Source organism: Citrus sinensis, chromosome 2 (genome assembly GCF_022201045.2).
Source record: "Citrus sinensis cultivar Valencia sweet orange chromosome 2, DVS_A1.0, whole genome shotgun sequence".
Taxonomy (NCBI): Eukaryota; Viridiplantae; Streptophyta; class Magnoliopsida; order Sapindales; family Rutaceae; genus Citrus; species Citrus sinensis.
This window is the reverse complement of record NC_068557.1, coordinates 17,560,934-17,573,850: the sequence shown is the minus strand read 5'-3', so window position 1 is coordinate 17,573,850 and position 12,917 is coordinate 17,560,934. Positions and strand designations below refer to the sequence as shown.

Below are 12,917 nucleotides of genomic sequence, written 5' to 3'. Positions count from 1 at the left end.
TATGTTCTAATATTAATAATATTATATTATAATCTAATTTATCTCTATATATTAGTTATCGGAATATAGTATAATCATATTATAATGTAGTAAAATTTAATATTATATTTAAAAGTATAATACTACATAATTACATAATATAAATTAAATTATATTATATTATATTTATAAAACAATATGATATTAAGTTATAAATTAATTTTTATTGAATAATAAATGATAAAATAAAATTAAAATACTTTTTTCATATTTAAAGTAAATAATTAAAATGATTATATTTAATGAAATAAAATAATGTATAATCATTTATTTATTAAATATTTAGGTGTGTTACTATCTTTTATTATTAATTAAATTAAATTTTTATTTAAATATAAATTAATATATAATAAATTTAAATTTCCTATAATTCATTAAATAATAAAAGTTATATGATTATAATTAAAATATAAACAATGTTTGAATATAATACAGCTGAAACCCTACCACCGTCTCCCCTGCGAATCTATTTTATACACCTTTTCTTATATTAGCCAACTTTTAAATGTAGTGCAAATGCAACTAAAAATTTTAACCAAGCATGAGTTAGCATAAGAGTAGTGTTTTAATGCAATTGCAATACAATGTAATGCGAGTTGCCAAATGTATCACAAATTATAATGTGACACAAAATGAAAGTGATGGAAGACTTATATCCTTCTCAAAGAGAACATTATTAATAATTAAAAAAACTGATATAAATGGAGTTTTAATACCTTTTATATTTAAATCCAAAATAACGTAAATTTATCAAAATAGGTAAAATCAAGTTATTTTTACATATTACATGCACTAAAATAAATATAAAACACTGACTTCCAAAAAAAAAAAAGCAAAATTGAGCTAAACTAATAAAACTAAAATGTATGTATATTTCTTAATAATATTACGCTAAACTAGTTTTCCAGAAAAAAAAATTCTTTTATAATAATTTTTTATAAATGTTAATTTTAAATAATAAAATTATTGAAGTAATTGATTTTTTTTATGTATTTATATGGGGGTGAAAAAGAAATTTTTGAATTTCAATATCAATAAGGGTAAAAAAAAAGACCAGTTTAGAAAATGAGATTTTTATTCCACATTCTCATTTTGAGTGGTCCTATAAAATTGATTCTTATTATGGATTGTATTTTCTGAAAAATAAACAAGAATGTGACTGATAAACAAGCACACCATCAGTTCAATTCCGTCGATATCCCTTCTTATTTAAATACCATTCTTATTTTTTCAAAAAATTAAAAAAAAAATAGAAGACTTCCGATTTCAAGGGCAAAGTTTGCAATAAAGTTGACATATTAATTTTGCAACAAAACAACAAATCTACCACTCACCTCTTGCTAATGGTAATAGCAATCATAATCTGGCAACATTTTATTGGAGGGATATTATATACATAGATTAGAAATGGGATGTCGAGAATATTTTTGCTTCTAATAGAAAAGGGAAAATAAGGGGAAAAAGAAAAAAAATAAACTGCATATAAGAAGTTGGAGACTTCCGATTTCAAGGGCAAAGTTTGCAATAAAGTTGACATATTAATTTTGCAACAAAACAACAAATCTACCACTCACCACTTGCTAATGGTAATAGCAATCATAATCTGGCAACATTTTATTGGAGGGATATTATATACATAGATTAGAAATGGGATGTCGAGAATATTTTTGCTTCTAACAGAAAAGGGAAAATAAGGGGAAAAAGAAAAAAAATAAACTGCATATAAGAAGTTGGAGCATCCATGTATTATTTATCTAAGGCGCAACTCCTGATGACCAATATATTCCGTTTCTTGTTCGTGTATAGTTTATGAAAAAGCTTAATGTATGCTTTTCAAACAAATAATAAATAAATATAATGTGCCATGAGAATTTGGATTATAAATCACCGTAACCATAACAGCACCCAGTGAAAGCTGATAGAAGCCTCCATTACGCCTTTGTTTTACTCTGGAGGCTTGTATCAGCTGGAACTTTCTTTGCAAATATTCTTGGAAAGACAAGCTGAGCCACCTTAAGAGCCTCAATTTCAAAGTCTTGCTAACATCTCACTACACAAGAAGAAAGAATTAATATGTGCTTAGATAAAAAATTAGCATAAGCTTAAAGGTTTTAAATAACTAGTTACCTTGTAGCCTCCACCAAGACTGCTCTTATGGTTTTCAATGGAAAAACAATTTCTGGCATAAGCATATCTGCATTTTCACCTGACACAAATGTAGATCAAAGTACCCTCACCTTAATTCCCAACCCTCGAATTTCACTCGTTTCCTTTTCAAATTTCCATTATTCGAAAAAGGGGGAAACAGACGCAAACCTTTACCGAGGGGTTTAGGCTTGGATCCCTCGAGTAGCTTGCTAACAACTGACCCATCAACTCCAGCGCTATAAGCAATCGCGCTCACCAGCATCTGCAGATGCAGGCTCAACCAATCAGAAGGCTCTGAAAAACTAGACATTTTGTTACCAATATTCTCTACCATGATTCACTCTTGAGATACATAAAAGATAAGGCTCATGCCCCATAACGAAAACCACGCATGCATTTTGTGAAGTATATGTCACTTTTCACCTTTCAACGAGGAATAATCTTAGCAGCCCTCTGCCTTTAGACAGATAGACAATAAGAGCTTTTAGAAATATCACATACATAATTAAAAAGAAGAATAAAGAAAACCTCAAGAGCATATTGGATAGCTTGAACACCAATCTTCTGACCATGGTTAGCAGTTTGCAATTTATCCAACTCCTTGCAGGCATATAAAAGTGACATCACACTAACTGCAAATGCATCAGAATACATATAACATTTGTATGTCATGCATCAATCAAACAAGATAGACCAACAAAAGCCAAAAATATAAGAGGTTTACCAACTCCTTCCTTTGCAGCCTTGACAGCATTTATGGCATTAGCAACTCTATCCTTCTTTTCACGCACTTCAGCTTTATTACTTCCACAGACCTTACAACAACAGCACCCGTTTCATTTCAAATCAGAATACTTCCTTACCTAACATCTCTAATTCAACAATCTTTCATCTCAACGAGCCAAATTTCATTTATAGCATGATGCAACAACAGAATAAGATGCAGTCATGTCTTCTAAATGCAATTACTGTAACCAAACAAGCAAATTGAATTCATCTTTGGCACGTTCCTATTAGCAAGGAATATATACTTCTACCAAAATCCAGTTCCAAAACTTCACATATATTATAATGTCTAATTGACTGTTTGGTACTGTTTTTCTTCTCTTTTTCCCATTTTAAAGTATCAAAGTATTTGTACGGTATCAGTCTACTCTATACTTCAATTATAATCATATGAAGATGGGAATGTAATATGAATCCAAAGAATTAGTCAATTAATTAAATCATTTTATCCAAAATGACCTGATCATTGATCCTCCCTATAAATGAGTTTATTCAACTTTTTTAATAGCAGATAAAAGAAAATTCAAATTTCTTGGCTGGCCAACCAGGATTTAGAGTTTAGACCTGGTCATGACTTGGCCCAAATGGATCGTGCTAATAGGTCATGTTAGGCTGAGAACTTTCATTCTATGCCCAGCACAAGTCAGTTTCAAAGCTCTTGAAGAACTAATTTACAATTCCAAATAACCAAACCTTTATAACAGCAGCGAGATAAGAGTGCTTTGTACAGCTCTCTTCAGGGAAATCTTGTAAATTTTCCATTGTGAATCTCCACTGTAACAACTGCAACAGACATATTTAAGAAAAGAAAATTAGCAAAAGGGTAAGCAAGTTGTCCAAAAATATAGAAACAGCCCAAAGAAGCACAAAAGAGCCAAACAGTATAAACTGAAAAGCAGAGTCGCTTCAAATTATAAACACAATTGAAAATTCTGATAACTTGTTGGAAAATCATGTGAAATGTCACAACACAGACCTTTTCGTGTCCTATGCAAGCCTTACAAAGAAGGATAACCGTCTGATCCTTTGATACCGTAATCTACAATGATAAAAGAGGGCTAAGACATATTGTTTGAGCAAAACCTCGTCTCTCTTGTCAATATACACAAGGAAATGAAAATTAATATATTACTATGCCAAAGTTGTACCAGAAGAAAGGATTAAAGTCCACCAGAAACAAGGATGAGAAGAACGTTCTCATGATGTGCTCTACTTAGGTAAAATAAATCTTTTTTTCACACCAAAGAAAATTATATACCAGTCACTGATATCTGATATCTCTCACCTTCTCAGCATGGCCAAGAGATACGCATTCAAAATCTTTTCCTGTCATGACCTAAAAGAGAAAGAAAGGAACACATTGTTTTGTAAATCACATAATAATCATGCAAAGCAAGGTGGAGCATTTATCAAATGAACCAACCTTCCCATACGTGAATTTGGCAATGTCCCGAAGGCTAGCCTTCCTACTTTCTCCAAATCCAGGAGGTTTTATGACACAAGCCTTCAAGCAATTCAGAACCCACAAAAAATGAGAAGACATATGAAACTTCACTTTGTAAAATTAAATGAATAATTGAATGATAGAAGATTCTTCAAGTAGGCCATCTCTTAACAGCAAAACACTGTCAAGTATAAGTTCACCTTGGTTGCTGTAGCCACTCCATTTAAGACAAGACTTGCTAGGAGATCATTTTCAATATCTTCAGCAATGATCAGTACATCTGTGCCATTATATCTTCTAACTGGTCCAATCTCTGTCAATAAGTCAAAGAAGACGCAGTTCGAAACCTTTTTCTCAAGGATCATGATATAAGGATCTCGTAAAACCTAGTAAAAATGAAATCACTAGTTGATTAATAACAAGGCTGATCCAAAGTTATATCTTCAAGGTAAGAACTAAGCAATCTCAATTACTTCATTGTCAATATATCTATCCTTTATAGAATCACAAATTTCTCATAAAACGTCAATTAATTTATTGATATCTCAAAATGCTTACACATTCTTTCGTCTTATGATTGGTGATGAAGTAAGGTGACAAATAGCCCCTGTCTAGGGTCATTCCCCAATACAACTGAAGTTCAATACTGGGTGGTGTTTTCCGATCCTGCAATAGTAGTGAGGCAGTAGAAAATAAACATAAAACAGTAGAGGAAACAAAATGGAAGGTTCTGAAACATAACAACCGAATCAGAGGCACAGCAGATAAGAAAAAAGTAAAGACGATGAAAAATTCAAGAAGCAACTTACAGCTAACACATGAAGATTGTTTCCCCAACCTTTCTCAAAAGCCTTGGCTATGAGCTCGCCAATCACTCTGTCACCATTTGCTGCAGCCGTTCCAAACTTCAATTTAAAATGGGAAAAAAAGCGCGTCAAAATGAAATATATTTCTGTGGATTATCATTAAATTGAGCAAGAGTCTAAAGTGAGAAAGAAAACCAGGGCTATTTGTTCGAATGATGTGATGGGTTGTGCTGTGCTGTATAAATTTCCCACAAGTGCATCAATTGCCATTCTAGCCCCTTGTCTTTGGTCTGGCACTTCCGCATCCTCCCGCATATAAAATTCTCCCTTTTAACTTTAGAATTGGTGCCTGCAGACAGAAGATAGATGTCAATTGAATTTGATCAGATGATCTGTATCCATTAATTAACTCCATTCCCATTCACAGCAAATCTAATTTCTTAATTAAGAAAATCCAGAAGATGTTTCACAATCCAAAAATCTTTTAGTGACTTCCGCCGCGGTATACTGTCTGCTCCGAGTTAAATGAACCTGACACAGAATTAAATTCAACGAAATTAACTCAACGAAATTAATCAATTGAACTGAATAAGCCAAGCCAGAATTAGTTATTATTATTTGAAAAAAGGAAACAAAAAACACTAATAAATGAATGAATGAATCATCACCGGCTGAAAATTGTTATCAAGCAACCTACAAAATCAAATTAACTAACATAAACAAAATGAGAGAAGTGGAAGGAAAACAAAGTAAACAAAATAAAAATTTGGTAAACTGTGAAGGAGAAGTGCACCTGACTTTGGAGGCGAGGTTAGAGGCATGGCGCAACATCGTTTGTGATTTTGTTGCGCAGAAAGGACAGAGGAATTCGATTGACCAAAACAGAACAGAGACTTAATGAGACTTAAAAGGCAGTTTTGTTTGGTTGGGTGGGTTTTGTGGGTCCCTTGTGGTGGGATTGAGTCGGTTAGAAGGTGCGTATTTAATGAATTTTCTAGTTGGACACTCGGACTCGGACTCGGACTCGGACTCGGACTCGGGGTCTTTCACTTTACTAATCAAATATACCTGAATGAGATTGAAATGAGGAAATCTTAGTGCCTGCTCGCTCTTTCAATTCGTCTTTCAAATTCTCTTTATTCAGAACCATTTTATATATTAAACTTAGGACACTTTCCACATATATTCGTAAACAGCTCGAGATTGCTCAGTTACATGAAATATTCTATTCATTTACTCTTTTATTTTATTTATTTAGTGTTTATTTGGTATGGCTTATGTAATGTTCATAAGTGCTTATTTAATTCCATAAGCTCTTATCATAATTTTTGTTTTTATTTGGTTATTTTTTTTATAGAATTTTTAGAGTTTAAATAAGCTATTTTGCCTCTACTAACAAAATCTCAAATTTTGAGCTTTTGAGAGTAGAGGTTGAAAAGTTTTTTTTAAATATTAAAATATCTAAAATATTCTTTACTTATTTGACATTATTTTCATAACATAACTTAAAAAAACTTGCCTATTAAAGTAATTTTATAAATTTTTAATAAAAGCTCTTATTGACAACCAAACATCTAAATTTTTTTAAGTAAAAGCTCTACTATCAAAATCTCTACTTGAAAAGTTGTATCAAACGGAGCCTTAATACAACTATCTTTACATGTATAGCTTGTGGTTGTTATTTTAATTAAAGTACTGTGGATAGAAATGATTATAATGGATTGCTTTGATATCTGAGTTGGGATGTCTTATCTTGTTTTGATTTGTATTGACATTGTTTGAATTTGTGTTTTAATATGGTTAATACCACTAATTTTTATTTTCTTTCTTTTAATTTACTTATTGATATCATGTTTGTGAAAGTTTATTGTTAAAGTTTACGTTCTCATTTATTGAGAAATAATGATTTTTGTAATTAAATTTTATTTTAATTTTCTAATATTCTTTAATTTAAGGATAAAGTTATTGTAAAATCTATTATTTATAATTTTTTATCCACTATATTTTTTCATATTTTAATAGTAATGTAATAATTAATAAAATTAATAATTATTATAATTTTGATATAATTAAATTTATCAAAGTAAAAAATATTTTGATTATAAAATTCAAACAAAACCCAAATGAATTATTTAGGCTCGGTTAAAAATATTTGGGTTGGTTTAGGTCAGGCCCAAATTTTTATAATTTAGTTCGGATTGTTTTAAAATCTAACCCAAACCAACTCATGCCCACCCCTAACTGATTCCACATTTGAGTCCAAAGTTCAATCAAAGTTTGATCCCTATTTAGACCAAAATAGACTACATGGACAGTCAGATCCAACGGGACCAGTCCAATGTGGTTCTCAAAATTAGATATCAAATTAAGTAAATAACACTAAGCGCCCATCTATTTTGTCTAAACATTACACCATGCATACATTAGTATTAAAATCTAATGAAAAAGAAATCACGATCAACCATTTGTTTTGGTTTTAGTTTAACAGGCTTAGATTATCATTTTAGTCTCGCTCCATTTCGAGAATGTATTATAATCACGTAAATTTAAATCCCGAATATAGTTGGCTTAACCATTGCAATGGAAGCAAGAAGTCACGAGTGCAATTCTAAGGGTATACATTTAATTTGATGATGAGGAGGGGTAAGAGTGAAATGTAACTTAAAAACTCTCGATGAAACTTCTGAATATTACATAAATATATTGTAATATGAGCTTATAAAATCTGAACGTCTGTACTTTAAAAGGATGTGTGCATTCTTATAAGAGGACTACTTTCTGAAGATGCAACAATTATTTTCACATCTCATTGTCGTTAAAGCTGACTTGAAAACTCATGAATTATTCCTTCTAAAAAAATAAATGAATGAATTGCTAGTTAAACAACTTTTGAGCTTATAATTTTCAAGTACTGCTTTTTTCTTTTTTGGTCTTTCACCCTTTAAAAAAAAAAATTAGTATTTCATTCATCTCCTTCCCACAAGATTAAAATCAGAGCTTAGAGAAAAATCATGTATTTTTGCCAACTTAAATTTGAGCGCGCATTAAAGACGCTAGCTAAAACGTGCACAACCATGGATGTTGTTGCCATGTGAATTCAATGACTGTAGTAGCGCAATTGTGTAGTGGCTGATTGAAGGTTTTCGTATTGAGGTTTGTTTAGGTCATTAGTGATATTCATCTGCTGATGGAACGAATGAGTGCTTTTTGAGTTCAACCTGTCTCTTGAAATTGCAAAGTATCAACTCAAAAGCTAGCAGAATTTGCAAAAGTCGTCTAGTCGGTGGTGGAATTAAGATTTTAATTTAGGGGTTGCGAAAATATGAAGAAAATTGAGAGTTGCCTTGAAACATATATTGGGGATCATTTTGAAAACTTTTTAGTTTTCACATTATTTTTTAAAAATAAATTTTGAAACCTTGGCAACCCTTGCTAGGCGTGAATGTAGTTCCGCCTCGACGACTAGTGTTGTAGTTCGGCTGGAAAATGTTTTAGTAGAACTTTATACTCTTTTGTCATGAGATTAATGCAATTTTTATGCTCAATAAAAAAATAAAAATATGCTTTATGAAAACTATTTAAAATTTTTCTCCATTTAACTGGCTATAGGGATGGCAATTGTGTCTACAAACCCGCCCAAATCCACCCGCCAAAACCCGTCTGCTTCGGATAATTTTGTGGGTTGCGGGTGGGTTTGGTATTACAAATTGAAACCCGCATTTGGATGCGGGTGGGTTTGGTATTAGCCCAATATCCGGCGAATACCCACATGGATATCCGCTAGACCCGCAATATTTTTTAAATATTTTTAATTGAAAAATATTTAAATATTTAATATATAAAGAAAATAATGCAATTATGCAAAGCGCCAAATAACCAAAGTATAAACAAGTGTAGTGTGTATAACAATGCAAAGTGCCAAATAACCAAAATGTTTTTGTATGGACTATTTTTCTTTAACTTAATGCATGAATTAGTTCATTATATAAGTTTTTTCGGATTAGTATTTGAAAAATATTATTTTTTGGAAAATATTAATCTTAATCATTATTGTAGGCATCATGTTGGATGGGTGCTAATGATGGTGAATGAAATGAACATCTTTCTTGGAGCTTGTGTTGAATGATAATATGAGATGTAATTGTTATTTTTAGATATTAGTTTGTCGTTTTTTTTAATGGATTTGTGTATTTTATACTTAAAATTTAAAATTTTGTGTTGGATTGATGTTGAAATTTTAATTTTTCATTTATATTAGTTAAATTTAAAATTGAATATGTTATGTGGAATTTGAGGTTATTATTGTAAATTTATATATTCAACATTTGTGATTTTAAATATAAAAATTCCCCAAAAAATCCGCCGGATACCAATGCGGGTTTGGTAATTGTCAAAATCCTTAGCGGGTGGGTTTTCTTAAAAAAATTAAAACCCGCTATGGGTTGCAGGTGGGTTTGGTAATTTAAATTTTGTGTGGGTTTGGCTTTGATAATGACAAACCCGCCGCGGGCGGTGCCAATTGCCATCCCTAACCGGCTCTAACATATTTTTTAATATTCTTGCTACCTTGCATCGTCGTTCTATGTTTTCTTGAATGATTTTCCTATTAACGATTCAACATCATTTTTCAGTCCTAGCCAAGTCTAAAAAAATAAGAGTGGTAATAGACTCCTATTATCTCAAAGTTTATTCTAAATAACATGTCATTCATTAAATTTCATAATTTCTTATCAAATTTAAGTAAATTAATTGTAATATCTCACCAATCAATTTGATGAATGTCATATCATTTATGATAAAAATTTTGAGATGTGTAACACTACTCAATAAATAAATTTGGTGTTCTTCAACTATTAATAATTGTAGTTATAACAATTTTGTGCAAATACCAACACTAACCCTACTCATTATTGCTGAAACTCGAGTGATTACACACAAACCACAACTTATTCAATTTAATTAATAAGAAAACTACTTAAATATTCAAAATTAAGAGTGAAAGCGAGTGACATTGAGCAAGAAGTTGCCGTTATTAATGAGACTGATTGACAATTTTCATCCTTCGGAATTTTATTGATAACGTTACCATAAATTTTAGAAGTTGATAATTAAAGTTATTACAATTAAATAATTACAACTACTTCATGTCTTAATGATTAATGAGTTTGTACTTTTATGCAAAGTCTCCTTTATGCAACTCACCATCGGGTGAATCACGAATGCGTTCCAATTTGGTGGCGTGCTTGATTAATTTGTCCTTTAATACATGCCCAAAAGCTGTGTATGCAGCTAGCTTTTACAATTTCTATCTTCTTCATTCTTTAATTTTATTTCGTAGGAACTGCGTCTTGTACTTCAGTAAGAACAACTTCTTTAATTTAATTTAAAAATAAAACTATTTGAGTATTTTCTTTTTTTCACAAAAAAAAAAAAGAAAAAAATTTCAATCATCGGAGAGGCAACCCAAACATCGTCTATTTAGTCGCTAGTCAATAAGTTAACCAGGGGCGGACCCAAAGCTTTATATTATCTTGGGCTAAATTAAAAATTAATATTTTATTATGACCATAAAATTTCATAAGTAGAAAGAAGTATATTAAATAAAATGGGACATAAAGTACCTTATTCTATGAATACATACTCTAAAAAATTAATTATAAAAAATAATTGAAAATAAAGATAATTCAAATATAAAAGTATTATTCTTTAATTATGAAATCTAACATTGCAACCTAGGATAACATGTAATTTTATTTATTTTTTAATGAAGGATAAGATGTAATTAATCTAACTTTAGATGGGATTCTGTTGTTTGCACGGCAAGAGCAAATCCAGGCCGATCTAATAAAGTGGTAGAACATGCTGGTGATGATCAAGCCAATTGTGTAGTGGCTCATGAACTTATTAATTGTGTCTCTAGCTCTCGTACTGAGGTTTTTTGGGTCATTAGTGATATTTATGGGCTGATGGAATGAATAGAGATGTTCCTTGAGTTCACAATGTCTCTTGAATCCGCTCACATGCTAGCAAAAATTTAAAATTGACCCAAGTCTTCTAATCAGTGGCAGAACCAGGATTTTAATTGGATGTTGAAAAAAAAAAAATTAGCATAGATGTTTTATGTCGTGATTCAACCTCAAACAAATACAAGTGCAATAAATAATTTTTTTCTTTTATATTTTTGAAAAAAAAACATGATCAGATGCATGATTATCTACCTAATTCAAGGAGCACAAATACATGTACAATGAATGATTTTTTTCTTTTATATTTAAAAAAAAAACATGATCAAATACATGATTATCTATCTAATTTAAGGAGCACAAATCAAAACAAGCATAATCGTTTGGCAAAAAGAAAATTTGTTGGTTAATTAAAATAAAATCCTCAATGAGTCTCAAAATTGCCAAGAATCTTTTGAGAGAATGTAAAGCTCTTAAGAAAAATATTATAGCTGTTGATCCTGGATCTAAGTATATCGGCCTTGCACTAGCCAACTTCGAGCAAAATTATGTGGAAATGACACCATTGGGGTATAATTGCTTTTCACATTATAGTAAATACTAGTTAGAGATAAAATATAAATTAATTATTTGTGTAACACTATTTTTTTTCAATGTCGCAGACATATAACACAAACTACAAAAGCACAGGATCTGGAGCAACTCAGAAAACGTGTAAGTTTATAATATTATAACTATGAATAAGTAGTAAAAGTGATATTCAAAATAAATAAACAATAATTTAACATCTATATAAGGTCCAACTATTTTGTAATCCACGTTAGGTACCCCTTGTTTTTCATTTAGTGATATAACCATTAGACCAAACCAAATAGTTGCATAACGGTTTAGATGCATGTGTTTGCATGGTTACTAACATTGCCATCCCTGATGTTTGCTGAAAAATCAAAAGAGTCAAAGGTTTCTAAATCTTAACATGTATGTCCAGATTGTTTCAAAAATTTTTACACTTGAATCCATCGACCTAATTTCACTATTAGAATGAGTGACATTGTATGTGCAGTAATGTAATCTCACGTACAAATTCCAAAATGCATGAAAAATTAACATGATTTAATAACAAAAATTTTATAACATAATATCTCTTTAATATAAAATAAATTATTTGAATATGTCAATAAAAAAATAATATGTGACAAAAATATATTAATTTGTCAATAATAACAAACTATGACCAAAGTGACTGTGTAGATGCGTAAATTAAATGTTTTCAATGATATTATTAATGAACATGTCCCATACTTCTTAAATTATATGTAATTAAATTTTATTATTTGCATATTAATATCTTCATCTAAATGGAAACCGAACTTCGTCCCTTTGCTTTCTTTATTCCTAAATAACAATTTAGCACTCCTGAACTTCATCCTCCATTTTTTTTTTATTTCTACTTGTCATAAACTCAAACCTAATAAAATAATTTTGGTTGAAACCATCATATTTCAGAAACAGATTTTTTTTCATCAACAATAATCCTAACATAGGTCCTTTGGTCTAATTAGTGGTTTGATTTGAAAATGTTGTTATTTTTTCATAGATGCTCCAAATATAAGATTTATAGCTCTTAAAATTTTGTTATTTATAAACTTGTCATTCATATTCCCTAGAAATTCTTGAACTACACCTTTCCTAAGGATTTTTCTTTTTTAGTTTATACGAATGGTTATTTTT

The 12,917-nt window shown here is 30.4% G+C and overlaps 1 protein-coding gene across 3 annotated transcripts; it reads right to left on the bottom strand.

Moving 5' to 3' along the window:
• Positions 1–1,760: 1,760 nt before the first annotated feature.
• Positions 1,761–6,108, bottom strand: LOC127899770 (chaperonin CPN60-2, mitochondrial-like). 3 transcript variants are annotated; one of them, XM_052433841.1, is made up of 16 exons: positions 6,017–6,086; positions 5,892–5,916; positions 5,694–5,754; positions 5,419–5,572; positions 5,227–5,322; positions 4,976–5,083; positions 4,618–4,803; positions 4,397–4,477; positions 4,259–4,309; positions 3,950–4,012; positions 3,667–3,756; positions 2,912–3,002; positions 2,716–2,819; positions 2,356–2,449; positions 2,167–2,245; positions 1,761–2,089 (listed from the first exon to the last, which is right to left on the bottom strand). In XM_052433841.1, exons 4-16 carry the CDS (start codon positions 5,536–5,538, stop codon positions 2,068–2,070), a joined length of 1,185 nt encoding a protein of 394 aa, XP_052289801.1. In that variant the 5' UTR covers positions 5,539–5,572; positions 5,694–5,754; positions 5,892–5,916; positions 6,017–6,086; the 3' UTR covers positions 1,761–2,067. The 3 variants fall into 3 exon arrangements, with proteins under 3 accessions (XP_052289801.1, XP_052289803.1, XP_052289799.1); XM_052433843.1 differs by lacking the exon at positions 5,892–5,916 and having other exon boundaries at positions 6,017–6,108; XM_052433839.1 differs by having other exon boundaries at positions 5,419–5,754; positions 5,892–5,933; positions 6,017–6,070.
• Positions 6,109–12,917: the final 6,809 nt, after the last annotated feature.

Bases quoted from the DNA above. Each gene is read 5' to 3' on its own strand.
- LOC127899770 (XM_052433843.1), bottom strand. From the start codon at position 5,538: ATGCGGGAGGATGCGGAAGTGCCAGACCAAAGACAAGGGGCTAGAATG. The intron at 4,013-4,258 runs GTGAGAGATATC...TTATCATTGTAG, and splicing joins CTCTTGGCCATGCTGAGAAG to ATTACGGTATCAAAGGATCA. The intron at 3,003-3,666 runs GTTTGGTTATTT...TGTTGTTGTAAG, and splicing joins ATCTCGCTGCTGTTATAAAG to GTCTGTGGAAGTAATAAAGC.